At 39.6% G+C, this 14,344-nt stretch overlaps 1 protein-coding gene across 1 annotated transcript in view; it reads left to right on the top strand.

The window, feature by feature from the left end:
• Rsbn1l (round spermatid basic protein 1 like) overlaps positions 1 to 14,344 on the top strand; it is a 58,604-nt gene that overhangs the window by 32,210 nt on the left and 12,050 nt on the right. Inside the window, exon 3 of the mRNA XM_036181420.1 lies at positions 1,810 to 2,450. Coding sequence (XP_036037313.1) covers positions 1,810 to 2,450 — 641 coding nt within the window. The remainder of the gene's footprint in view (positions 1 to 1,809; positions 2,451 to 14,344) is intronic.

Below are 14,344 nucleotides of genomic sequence, written 5' to 3'. Positions count from 1 at the left end.
AAAACTAAAGACATGAGAGACATGTGAACATGGAAAATTTCATGTAAAAGAGGCATTTTAAGAGTTGGGGGTGTGGCTCAGTTGATGAAGTACACCCTACTATGCTGAAGCCCTGGATTTTGGTCCTCCGCACTGCATCATACTGTGTGTGCAGGGCATGCCTATCATCTCAAGATGTGGGAAAGGAGGAAGGAGGATCAAGTTCAGGGTTATCCTCAGCTGTGTACCATGTTTGAGACTCATCTCACAAAATGCATACCTACTCCCCCAAATAGGCAGGCTGGGATAAGTTTATTTATGGACTGTCATAAGAACAGAGTAATAAAGCTGAGTGTCATGGCTCAGGCCTGTAACCTCAGCACTATAGTCCCTGCAGGCTGAGTCAGAAGGGTCATGAGTTCAGTGTCATCTTGCCTTAAAAGTCAGAACAACAGACCTCCTCAAAAAGGGGGCTAGAAAGATGAGTCATGGTCTGGTAGAGAGGTTTACCCTTTCAAAGGCTACCCTTTCAGAGGACCTGGGTTTAATTAATGCCCAGCCCTGCATGTGGAGGCTCACACCTCTCTTTAACTCGGTTTCTAGGGGATCTCACCTCCCCTTATGGTCTCCAAAGGCACTAGGCATGGGTTTGGTACAGAGACTTATTCAACAAAACAGTCCCCCTTCCAAACAAAAACAGAAGGAAAGTAGCAGAAACAATATCTTCTTTTCTGAATTGCTACTTTGTTGTCCTTTTTATATTTTTCTTAGGAAACTTTTGTAACACATACGTATTTTCATAGTCTGCTTATTTCAATATAAGAAAAATATTTATTGTGTGTCTGTAAATGATGCATGTGCTTTTGTGTACATACTAAGTTTTCTAATTAAGCAGCCTGTGTGCATTAGGTTAGTCTTTTATTCCTGGAATTTCTGGGATTATGACCTAGAATCTGCTACCTTCGTTGACAGAAACTCTTGAGTGTCTAAGCTACATTGCCCTTCTCTCCTGTCTTTCTCTTTTGTGTTCCCTTTACCTAGCACCTGGGCATCACGGGAACGCAGTGCATGAGAGAGGATTCTGATTTGTCATCTTCTGTAGGGTACCTGCTGGGTCTTAACTAGAACTCTGTAGCTCAGTGAGGAGGAAAGGAGAAGCTGAGGGACTGCTATGTTGTGCTTTGCTCTGACACTGGTGTCACACTATGCGAATGCTTCTGACTTCGTGATTTATGTGTCTCCATGGCCTCTGGATATGATTTTTTCTCTCTCCCTCCCTCCCTCCCTCCCCCTCTCTCTCTCTCTCTCTCTCTCTCTCTCTCTCTCTCTCTCTTTTGAGACAAGGTTTCTCTATGTAACAGCTCTGGCTGTCCTGGAACTCACAGAGAGAGATCCTGCTTGCCTCTGCCTCCTGAGTATTGGAATTAAAGGCATGTACCACCGACGGTTGGCTGGATTTGATTTTTTAAAACTTCAGATAAAATAAACTTTATAATATATCCATGAGAACTATCTGAAGGATATTGCTCACATTTATTTCTGAGCTTTTGCTTTTTACATTTGAAGATTACACTTTCTGAAACTTCGATTCACTCATTACTTGGGTGAGCACTCATTAGCAGTTTTGAGCCTGATGTCTCTGTGTGTATGTAAGGCAGAGAATGGATGAGAGAGAAGGAAAGACAAAGTAAAATTTGAATAGAAAACAAATTTTCTGTGATTTTTCAGAATTGTCAGAAGTAAATTTATTTGTTACAAAACAATTCCTAAAAGCATGTTTTTTTTAAGTAATTAAAAATATGGAGTTTCAAAAAAAATTTTTCCCAACAGGTGGGAAGGAGAAACCAAAAACAAGTGTAGAAGACTTACAAATTAAGAAAGTAAAGAAGAAAAAGAAAAAGAAACACAAAGAGAACGAAAAACGAAAGCGTCCAAAAATGTATAGCAAATCTATTCAGACCGTCTGTTCAGGATTGCTGTCTGATGCTGAAGATCAAGAACCCAGAGGCATCTTAAATGATAACATAAAGGATTACATTGGAAAGCATCTGGATACCAAGAACTGTGATTTTAAAATTCCTGATAACAGTGAATTTCCATTTGTCTCCTTAAAGGAACCACGAGTTCAGAAGAACCTTAAAAGGTTGGACACTTTGGAGTTCAAGCAGCTCATTCATGTTGAACACCAGCCTAATGGAGGTGCGTCCGTCATCCATGCCTACAGTAATGAACTCTCCTGCCTGTCTCCTGTGGAGATGCAGAGATTTGCAGAAGAATTTGTGGGTTCAGTGTTCAGTGAGAATGAAAGTTCTGCAGCTTTCTATGTAATGGGTATTGTTCATGGGGCAGCTACTTATTTACCTGACTTTTTAGACTACTTTTCATATAATTTTCCCAATTCACCAGTGAAAATGGAGATATTGGGAAAGAAAGATATAGAGACAACGACTATGTCCAATTTTCATGCTCAGGTAAGAGGTTTTTAGTTTTTGGGTTTTTGAGATTTTTTTTAATAGCTTTTAATTGTACATTTTAGATAGAATTGTGTTTTTCCTCTTAATTTTACTGTAGATTTCAGGTAAAAAGGTAAGACTACAGTGAAACTGTTTGGGAGTAACTTCTTGATGTGAATTTTTAAGTTTAAATTTCCATTTCTGCTTTTTGATTCTACTTAAAAATCAGTTAGTAAAATACTTAAGATTCTGGGTCTACCCCCCCCCCCCCCACACACACACACACACATCCCCCTTTTTCTTTGGACAAGGATTTCACTTGGACCAAGTAAAATTAATTTAACTAGGTATTTTCCAGTTCTTAAAATAGTTTCTTTTAAACCTGTAAATTACCTACAACTATCTTCTTTATAATGCCCTATAAGTGCTTAGCACTGGGTCCATCAAGTTAGTAGGTGCTAAAATATATTGTAATGCGAAGTAATCACTACTTAGTATGTAATTATGTGAAAACATTAGTGCATATTTGCCTTACTTTCTGTTGTTGTGAAGAGACACCATCACCAAGGCACATATAAGACACATGGTGAGGACTATGATGGCCGACAGGCAGGCAGGCATGGCCCTGGAGCAGTAGCTGAGAGTTTACATCTGATCCACAAGCAGGAGACAGTCACAGGGACTGGCTTGAGCTATTAAAACCTCAAAGCCCATCCCCCAGTGACACACCTTTTCTAACAAGGTCGTACCTCTTAATCTTCCATAAACAGTCTTACCAACTCGGAAACAAATACTCAGATAGGAGCCCGGGGGAGCCTTCTCATCCAGACCACCACAGTAGTTTAAGATAATTTCCATTTTCTGTTCTTTCCTACAGAACATTATTTTAGAAACTGGAGCAAAATTGAGTTTGAGGCTTTTTAAGTTGATGTGTGTGAAATGAATGAAAAATGGTGCTTACCGGCAGAAAGGTCAGGGTCACGACAGAACCTGAATGCTTACTTAGTAGTGGAGAGCTTTATTAGGAGAAGTGGGTGGGGGAGCATGGGCGGAGAGCAGAGGGAATGATAGTGAGGTGAGGGGAGAGAACAGGGAAAGAGAGGGTGGGGTCTGCATCTGGCTTTTTAAGGGCTCCTGGTGAAGCGGGCTTATGGAGCTACACCACGCATAGGCTGACTGTGTGACCACACCATGCACACTGATGACGTAAGATGCAAGACACCCTTTGCTTAACTCCTGAACTGTGCATGTGCAGTCATGTAGCTGGAGTGAGGGCAGAATTCTAACAGCGTGGCCTGTCTGAAAGCGAGTGCCTTTTGACATTGAACCAAAGGTGAAGGAAAGTTTATACTAGAGCCAGTTTACTATAGTTGGTTTTTTAAATTTTTTATAAAAGGAATTTATTTTTATTTTATGTGCATTGGTGTTTTGTCTGCATGTATGTGAGTATGAGGGATCCTCTGGAACTGGAGTTACAAACAGTTTTGAGCTGCCATATGGGTGCTGGAAATTGAACTCTGTTTCTCTGGAAGAGCAATCCTTGCTCTTACCTGCTGAGCCAGCTCTCCAGCCCCTGACTGTAGTTGTTGGTGTTTTTTGTTTCTGTGGTTTTTCCCTGGGGGTGGTAGTAACTGATGTAACGTTCTAGTTTATGGGGTGTAGCTGGAGACCTTCTCTCCAGGTGCCACCAAGCCCTGTTAGTCCAGCAACCCATTTGTAAAATAAACACACAGACATTCATATTACTTAAACTACCATTGTCTAGCTCTTACACTCTTATATTTAACCCATTTCTATTAATCTATACTTTGTCACATGGCTCATGGCTTACCAGTACCTTATTTTTTTCTTGTCTTGGTGGCTGCTAGCAGTGTCTCTCCTCCCCCAGCCTTCCACTTCCCAGAATTTTTTTTTCTCTTGTCCCACCTATACTTCCTGCCTGGCCACTGGCCAAACAGCATTTTATTTATACAGAACGATATCCACAGCAATGGGGAGGATAGAGCAAGTCTTGGGGAGATCTTTCTCTACTGCAGGATTAGCTAAACACTATTCTGAGGTTAGCACTACTAGGATTAGAACAAAATCTCCTCCTTATCCTGGGCCTCCCCTTTGCTCAAGTGTTTTCTTTCAGTTGATGTTCCCAATAGTGTGTTTGGTGTGTATTCTACAGCGTTCGGTAGCCTGGGAAATAGGGCAGTATCTATGTTTTAATGTATGTATGAGGGACATTCCCTCAACAGCATATTTGAGAGCTGGAATTTAAATATTTTTAGAATGGAAAGGAGTCAGTAGAGCCTTCATTACTAGCCAGCTCATTTGATAGAATTCCAGATAGTAACTTGTCTGAGAGCTACTGGGTTTAGGGCTGAGTTAGGACTGGCATGTAGTCTATCATTTATTGAGTAGTGAGTTATACTGTAGCATGCTTTTATTCACATTTTAAAGTAGTTAAACATTGGTATATGTTAGTGTATTTTTAGCAATGAAGAGACATACAGTAATTACAAATGAATACTCCATTGCTGAGGGACTTTGAACAGTGGGTAAATGTTGAGAAACGGGACAGTGGTAGAAGCAGGAGGAGAAAGTCCTGCTGCCTAGGTCATTTTCCTTGTCATTAATGTGTGTAAGTGACCTACTGTCACCTACTGTGCTAGACGGCAAGTTTTATACTTTGTTTCTTAGACTTCAAGTTGTTTGCACAATATCACAAATGTTCTTGCTGTCATACTTTGCAAGTGTGTTTCAGTAATTCTTAATATGTGCGATAAACACATTCATGTATTAATGGTGATGTTTTTAAAATTAACTTTAAAAATGAATGGAAAAATAAAAATTAATGTAGGAATTACAGTAAATGATAAGACTTTCATTTCATTGGCTAGAAGGATGACCCAGTGAGTAAAGGTACTTCCTGCCAAGTCTGCCGGAGCTTGCTCCCTGGGGCGCGCTGGCAGGAGGAGAGAACCAACTTCCGTAGATTTTTCTCTGATCTCCACATGTGCCTCCCCCAGGAAGTAAATAAAATGTAATAAAAAAAAGTTTTCATTTTATGTAATATTTATAAATGAAAACTTTGCTTTAGTTATTAAATAAAATGAAGAACTGGATTTCTTAACAGGTCCAGGGTGTGGATCTTAGGTCCTTCAGGAGCCCCTGAGCTTGGTTGCCATTGTCTTTTCAGTCTTCTTCAGGTAAACCATAGAGGCAATTCTAGGCAAATTCTGCTTTTCTGTTGGCTCTGACCCCTCAAACTTTCATCTACAAGGACTACTTTTGATTCTTAGAATCTTTGCAAAATCCACATTCCTTTATCAAATCCTCATACTTGTTTAGTGTGGAGCAAAAATATATAATGAACTTCTCATTTATAATTTTCTCACATTGAATTCCTTTATTTTTTAATTTAACTAATTATTATTTTTTTTTTTTTGTTTTTTGTTTTTTCTACTTTCTCTGCATACCCTTGGCTGTCCTGGAACTTGCTTTGTAGACCAGGTTAGCCTCAAACTCCCAGAGATCTGCCTGCCTCTGCCTCGAGATTGCTGGGATTAAAGGTGTGCACCACCACATCCGGCTGTATTCTTCTCGAGAGCTTTAGAAAAATCAAAGAGATCAAATCAGACAAAAAAGACTAGATGACTGAGGCTGTCTGTCTTCAGAGTGGGACTAGCTTTGGGCTTGTCCTTAAGCACTGGTTTAATGGAACTGGCATCTGAAGACTAACATGTTAGAAAACAGTGACCAGCCTTACTTAGATCAGTTCTTTCTAATCTCTTGTTCTCCCAGTGAGAGCTGTTCTGTTGTTGTTGATTTGTTTGTTTTAGAAGTAGGAGCTCAGGGTGGTCTAGTCTCTTACATAGCCCAGGCTAGAGTTGAGTTCCTGATCTCCCTGCCTCTACCTCCTAATTGCTGGAATTGCAGGTGTACAGCACATGTAGTTTTAAAAGCTGTGTCTCTTAACCTGTTTCCCTCCAGGAATTGATCCCTCTTCCCAAAAATCTTCTTGAAGGATAATGTGTATACAGACAAGTGTATCATTAGAGGTGAATACTCAGGAAGTGAACAGACCCATTGAGTTCAGAGCTGAAAGGAGCTAGAGGTCTTTCTCAGACCGACTGTTCTTTATCACTGCCCTGCCAGTCTTCCTGAACTCCAGCATGTAAAGAAATACAGTTATATCTTAAGAGTGTGTGTGTGTGTGTGTGTGTGTGTGTGTGTGTGTGTGTGTGCGCGCGCGCGCGCGCGCGCGCGCGCGCACGCACGCGCCAGAGTGTATGTATGTGTAATGTGTGTGAAAGAGCCCAGGGATGTCAAAAGAGTGTGTCGGATCCCTGGAACTGCAGTTGCACACAGCTGTGAGCTGCATGTGGGTTCTGGGGTTGAACCCCAGTCCTGGAAGAACAGTGAATGCTCTTAACCATCATGCCATCTCTCCAGCCCAACACACCAACACCCAGGCAACTGTTATACTGAATTCAGACAAAAGGTTTACATATTTTCATCTCCCATATAATGGTACATGTTTTGTTATGTCTTTCCTTTCAGTATTATGTTTGTGGCATCCGTCTTGTAATAGCAGTGTTCATTTTTCTTATTGTTGGGTAGTATTCCATTTTAGGTATGTGTCATAATTGTCCTAATTACTGTAAGTGGACATTTTAGTTGTTTTTACTTTGGTGTTGTTACAGTAGAGGCTCTGAATATTTTTGTTCATGTGCTTGATTGCATGTGTGTTTGTGTTGACGTCTACCTATCATTTGAATATCAGGATAAAAAGGTGCACAGATACTTGGTTTTGATAGGTTAATTACTGGTTTTTCAGAATTCTTGTACCAGTTTGTATTAACACAATAGTGAACTATACTTTTGGCCACAGTTCTTTTTCATCTAACCATTGTGGGAACTCAGCAGTAGTATCTCCCTGTAGTTTAATTGTAATTTTTTTTTTTTTAAGATTTATTTATTATGTATAAGTGTTCTGCCTGCATGTTACCTGCAGGCCAGAAGAGGGCACCAGATCTCATTATAGATGGTTGTGAGCTACCATGTGGTTGCTGGGAATTGAACTCAGGACCTCTGGAAGAGCAGCTGGTGCTCTTAACATCTGAACCATCTTGCCAGCCCCTCTCTGTTCCACTCTTTTGCTCATTTTTTTTTTCCCTTACTTTTTTCCTAACTAGTAACTTTTGAAGAAATGTATTATAGGTCAGACCTTTTGATTAGCCAAATAATACTTCTTACTTGGTGTTTTGATTTATCATTCTTAGTGTTTTTTGACACCTAGAAGTCAAGTTTAATCTAATGTATAATTTTTTCAATTATGATTAATGTATTTTTTGTCCTATTTTAAAAATCTTTGTCTACTCCAAAGATAATGATATTCTTTGGCATTTTCTTCTTAACTTTTATTGTTTTTTCTTTCACGTTTAAATCTACAGTTCATCTCAGATGATTGAATAGCAGGAGATAAAAGATCAGGGTTCATCTAGGTTTGGCAGGGCATGCCTGTGATCTGAGCCCTCAGGAGGCTGAGGCAGGAAGATCATGGGTATCAGGGTTAGCATGGGCTGGATAGTGAAACTCTGTCTTTAAAAAAATTCAAAACTCAAACAGGTTTTAAATATAACAGGCATCCAGAAGCTTTAGCATGAGTTGAAAAGATGCCCACATCCCAGTGCATGCAGTTTCTCTTGTTTGTGAGTCAGCTGATCACACTCTTGATCCTCTTTCTGGGTTCTGCTCTTCTGTTGCTCTGTTCATTACTGATCACCAGGGAAACACATATCAACCACAGTGGAGCCACCTCACTCCATGGAGTGTTTCAGGGCCTGAGAGTTGGCTTAGTGGGTGACGACCTGCCGCAAAGCCTGGCAACGTGAGCTCGAGCCTGAGTGCTGCAGCGAAGGAGAGAAGCACTCCCTCTACGTGTGTGCTGTGGGGTACATTCCTCCCCACCTTCAATAAACAAATCTAATTTAAGAGATTTTTTAAGCTTAAAATAGAGTGATTTTTATTACTGTTTGTATAAATATATAGCATATATTATAGGTATTATAAAAAAGACAAAGAGCAGCAAGTGCTAGTGAAGGCAGAGTAAAGAAAACCCGAACGGACACCTCTTAGTGAAAATGTTATTAGCGGAGCCGTTACAGAATAGAGTATGGAAATTCCATAAATATGTCAAGATAAAACTACCATGTGGTCCAGCAGTCTCACTGCTGGTTATATAGCTGGAAATAAAATTAGTAAGTCAAGGAGATATCTGTACTGATATTTGTATCATAGCAGTATTTTTAACAGCCAAGAAATGGAAACAGTCTTATCCAGTGGAAGGATAAAAAAAATATGTATGATATGTGTGTGTGTGTGTGTGTGTGTGTGTGTGTGTGTGTGTGTATGCATACGGATTCCTGTTCTGTAATTAGAAATAAAGCCTGCCATTAACTAAAGCATTACATTAAGTGAAATAAGGCCAGGCAGATCAATCCCACAAGGCTTTGTGCATGGGACCTGAAAAAGTGGATCTGTTAGAAGCTGAGCCTACAATGTATGGTTATACCAGGGACTAAGGATACGGGAGAAAGAAGGATGATTAAGGATTGATCAGTGAGAAAGCTACATTACATACAAGTTGGTTAGGACTAAGAAGTGCTTACATGCTATTATACAATAAAGCTGTCTACAGATAGCTAAATCCCTTATGAGGTGGGTATTAAAGGCTGGGAAAGTTTATTTGTCTGCCTTATTTATTTAAAAATTAATAGTAATAACATTTTTATTGAAGTTACGGATATTTTTAAAATAAAATGAATAAAGGGGCCAAAGAGATGTTTCCTCCATAAAGTACTTGCATGAAGACCTGAATTCTGTCTCTAGCATCCTCAGAAAAGCCCATGGCAGTGGAGCACTCCTGTGATTCCAGGGAGGCAGAGACAGGAGAGGTCTGGTAGCAAGCCAGTCTGACCAACTTTTCAAGTTTCAGGTTCTGTGAGAGACCATATCTCAGAAATTAAGGTGGAGAATAATTGAGGTAGACAGCTGATTCTACCTCTGACCCCACTCCCCAACACACACTTTTAATGCCGTCCATCACAGTTCTGTTTGAAAGCAAGTGCTAGAAATGGCACAGAAGTGGCTCCCCCTTGTGGCACTTTCCTTTATCAGATGGTGGGTAGAGTGCATCAGTAAGAATGTGCAGAGCATGGGCCAGGGAGATAGCTTAACCATCAAGCTTTGCCATCAAGCCACCCGAGTTTGATGCTTGAACCTGCATGGTGGACTCCCATGGGTTGTCCCGTGACTTCCACACTGCACTCTTACATGTGCCTTGGCCCATCCACACACATTCTAACCCCTATCCCAAATTCCCCCCTCCATTTCCCATGAACATACACCCGCTGAATAAACAAATACTAAACAAATGTTAGACAGAAATGTGACGGACAACCCACTTACGAATATAAGAGACTCTGCGCTGCTCCCTGAAATGAGCAGTGGGACAGAAGTACCTTCTGCCAACATCTAAGCTGTTTTTCTGTTTACTCTGATAGACATCAATGCAGTTTAAATGGGTGTGTCTTAAGTGTTTTATGGATTGCTGTGTACTAAAATAGGTTTTGAAATAAAAACACTTCATGCATTCCTAGGTCAAACAAGTTAGGTTTATTTGCTATGAGCCTTCTCAAAAATTTAGTATACATATGAGCATCTAATGCAAAGGGATTTTCCAAACTTACTTGACTATAGAAACCTAGTTTCAAGGAATGTACTTTGAGAAATAACAGATTGTTTCATGTAAGTCATTTTTTCATGTTCTAAAAGCCTCATTATCTATTCTGCTCTCCAATGGAGCAGTCTCTCTGTGACAAAAATAGCCTTCAGTCTTAGGGGTTTATTTCTGCTCATGGTTTTTCTTTTTAACCATGGCTGCAGTGTTTCTTTTTTCATTTTATTTTTAATCATGCAGTTGTTATAAGTAATAGATTTTCTGGCCTCCTTCCTCCATAATGAGTTTCTCCACTGAGGCTGTCAGCCAGATAGATCAAGCCAAATTGAAAAAGTATAACAGGTTTGTTTGAGCAAAGCAACTCCCAGGCAGGTTCTGTCATCTCAGAGATCCAGGCCAGAGAAGCAGTGCGCACAGCGGGGAAACTCCACAGGTTGTATATGAGGGTGGTGACTTGTCTGCCACAAGCTGGGTTTGTCTTAGTTGTCAGGAGGTAGCTTCAGGGGAGGAAGCCTCAGTAGCTGCCGGGAGTGTGGTGCTGAGCTTGTTGGCGCCGTTCCTTTGTTTGGGAGAGAGAGAGAGACAGACAGACAGACAGACAGACAGACAGACACAGGAATGGGGCTTTCCTGATCATGCAGGGCAAGCTGGAGTTGGAGACAGGGTTTCTCTGGGTAGCCCTGGCTGTCCTGGAACCTGCTCTGTAGACCAGGCTGGCCTTGAACTCAGAGATGTGCAGCTATGATAATAGACATTTCTTTTGGAGAGAGGAGACTACAGGGAAGATTTAGATTAAGCAGTATACCTGGATTCATACAGCGTGGGGCGGTGGTCTGAATCCAGGAAGGTTTGCATATTTGCATGCTAGGCACTCTACCAGCTAAGCTGCATCCTGTATTTCATTTGTGGTTTTGAATGATGAGTAAATGATGTTGAACATTTTTTTATGTGCTCATGTTACATGTCTTCTAAATGGCACCATGTATATATAGTTTTTTTGCAAATAATATATGGTTACATATGTCATGCTTGTCTTTTACTAGGCTTTTTTGAGATCTGTCTATGCATCCCCTGCTCAAATCTAGAGGAACTATATAATATTTATAATTCATTGCATTTACTTTTTAGAAGCAAATAGTTACATCTTTTTTTTAAGGTTAATTTTTAAAAGTATATCAAAGTAATGGGTTGATGGTTTAATGAAGTAAATAGAAATAAATGTGTTACATCTGTTTATCAGAATTTGAGGTTTTCTAGATAAGTGATTTTTTTTTCTTAATGTTGCCAAGATTTTAATAAAGATACAGTCTTTAGTTGCCAAGATTTTAGTAAAGATAAAGTCATATGACAACAAAGATATGACTATATCTTTACTAAATGTTCAAGGAACATGTGCACCATGACTGAAGTCTTATTTCTGTCCCGGTGTGTCATTATAATGACTTACTACATTATAATGAGCTGCTGCAGCTGTGTCTATCACTGTTCCTCCTCCATTCCAAATTTGTGGGTTTTAATCCCTTTTGTCTGATATGAAAGATTATTGTAACTGTGCCTAAAACAGGACTACATGTCTGCAGTGGGGGCTTTATGAACCACAGTCTGGTGATGTTTGTTTCAGCTACTTAGAGAGTCTCCCAGTCCTTGCTTCCTCCTTCTCCATGCCAGCTGCCTTTTGGGCCATCGGTGGTTCTTAGAGAAGTGAGGTTTATGTAGTGTTATTTAACTTTATCCAGGAAGTCCATTTGAGTATGACACAGTTGCAATAAAATGGGGGTCAGAATCAACCATTTGTATTTTTATGAAAAGCATATGTATTTTGTTTATTTGCCATCTGCATATTTTACCAAGAGGCATATACTTTTTCAACTTGAATACCTTATTATTACTTTACCGTGGTTAAAACTTCAAGTGAATTGTTCTAACTGATTTCATATGGGTTTGTCACAGTTGGTTAAATGTTGCATTTCAACATATTTTTGGTTAGATTAATAAAGAATTTTAATCAATGAAATGATCATTGTCCATCCAATGCAGCCAGAGTCAGTTAATACAGTCGAATGATATCACAATATACCTTTTTGCCTGTTGCCTCTAACAAGTTTGATCCATTTTTTTCTGTTAATGATAAATTAATTTATTTATATTTAAACATACAGATTTTTCTTTACAGGGGCTGAATGTTAAATTTGTTAATAGCCCTTGTTTTCTGAGTATTATCTATTGTTTTTTTAAAGCTTAATCATGATTTTAGCATCTCTACCTCCTTTCCTTAGCTGGCCTCAAATTCACAATACCCTGTGCCACTTCCCCAATAGGTCTGGATCACCTATCTGTCCCCTTTGTTTTTGAAAAGATCTTACTCTGTAGCCTTGCCTGTCCTGGAACTCACTATATAGACCAGAATGGACTCAACCAATAGAGATCTGCCTGCTCCTGTCTCCTGAGTGCTGGGATTAAAGATGTGCACCACACACCAGCCTTCTCCCTCATTTTTATGGAGTGGAAATAGTTATCTGAATTTTAAGAAAAAGTTACATGATAGTGGAGCAGAAGCCAACTTTTTACTTATTAGAGAAATACATTATTTCAAACATAGTATGTCTTCATTTACATATTAGCTAAATTGACTTATAATTTAAGACTTAGATTTCCCCTATTTCCTAAATCGCCTTTAAATTCACTTTAGACAGTGTTCTTTCCTGGTGTGTCTTTTGTAAGCAGGTATTTAATTATTGCATATAGGACAAAAATTTCTTTTTTTTTTTTTCTTTTTTCTTTGAAAGTGTATTAAACACACTCATGTCTTTGGGAGAGCTCATATTGAAGTTGTGCTTATTATAGAAGAATTCATTGATTGAAAATTCTTTTTCAAAGGCCACTTTCTCTCATGTTAAACTATATACTAATGGGTCATTGTTAATTATTTGATGTAGTAAAGTGGACACGTGTTTATCTCATTTTTCATAACTTAATGTTTTGGGATTTTTAAGAATTATTTATTTTATTGGTGTTTTTCTTGTGTGTATATCTGTGTGAGAGTGTCAGATCCTCTGGAGCTGGAGTTACAGACAGTTATGAGCTTCCATGTGGAGCTGGGAATTGAACCTGGGTTCTCTGGAAGAGTAGCCAGTGCTCTTAACCACTGAGCTGTCTTCCCCCATATCCCCCCACCCCCCCATTACAGAGTTTCTCTGTAGAGCCTTGACTGCCCTGGAACTTGCTTTGTAGACCAGGCTGGCCTTGAACTCAGAGACCCACCTCCCTCTGCTTAGATCAAAGATGTGTGCCTCCACCACCCATATGTTTTGCTATTTTTTTTTTTTGTTTGTTTGTTTGTACGTGGGTACAAACAAAAACAAGGATTTATTGGTGTTTAGAACTGGTTAGTGACATAGGTGATATTTAAGTATCTGGTTTAAATAAATGTATGCATAGGAAACGTAACTGCCTGTGTGATATAGAAATATTCCCCTCCCTAAATTGTCCTTTGTTACATTTCAAAACCCTTGCAAAATTTGACTCTTACAGCATAAATTGGTTTTACTTCTTCCCTTCTCTCCCCCTGTTCACCTGTGCTGGGCATCAATCCCGAGACTTTATAAATGCTAGGCTAGAGATTCCCAGATCTGTACTCTCAGCCCTCATTTCTCTATTTAATAGCCTTTTGGTGTTTCATAACTCATATGGTCACAGGCAGATCTCACACCAAGGACACGAATGCAGAATCATTTAGCAGAGTTTCGTGTTGTATTCTGATATATTCACTAGAATTGAGATAGGTAACCTTAGCTTTGTTAAAGACTATCTTACTGGGCCGGGCGGTGGTGGCGCACACCTTTAATCCCAGCACTTGGGGGCAGAGCCAGACAGATCTCTGTGAGTTTGAGGCCAGCCTGGGCTACCAAGTGAGTTCCAGGAAAGGCGCAAAGCTACACAGGGAAACCCTGTCTCAAAAACCACACTCAAGACCAGGTTTCCTACTATGGTGCTGTTTATGCACGTAAGCTACTAGAGCCTGAGAGTGGTGGAAAGTCTATTTTAGACTTTTAGTTTAGTTTCTATAGGACAGTGGTCCTCAACCTTCCTAATGCTATGCCCCTTTAGTACAGTTCCTCATGTCCCTCAACCATAAACTTATTTCATTGCTACTTCATAACTGTAATTTTGCTACTGTTAT

The sequence above is a fragment of the Onychomys torridus genome, chromosome 3, assembly GCF_903995425.1.
Source record: "Onychomys torridus chromosome 3, mOncTor1.1, whole genome shotgun sequence".
Lineage (NCBI taxonomy): Eukaryota > Metazoa > Chordata > Mammalia > Rodentia > Cricetidae > Onychomys > Onychomys torridus.
This window is presented reverse-complemented; position numbering and strand designations above follow the sequence as displayed.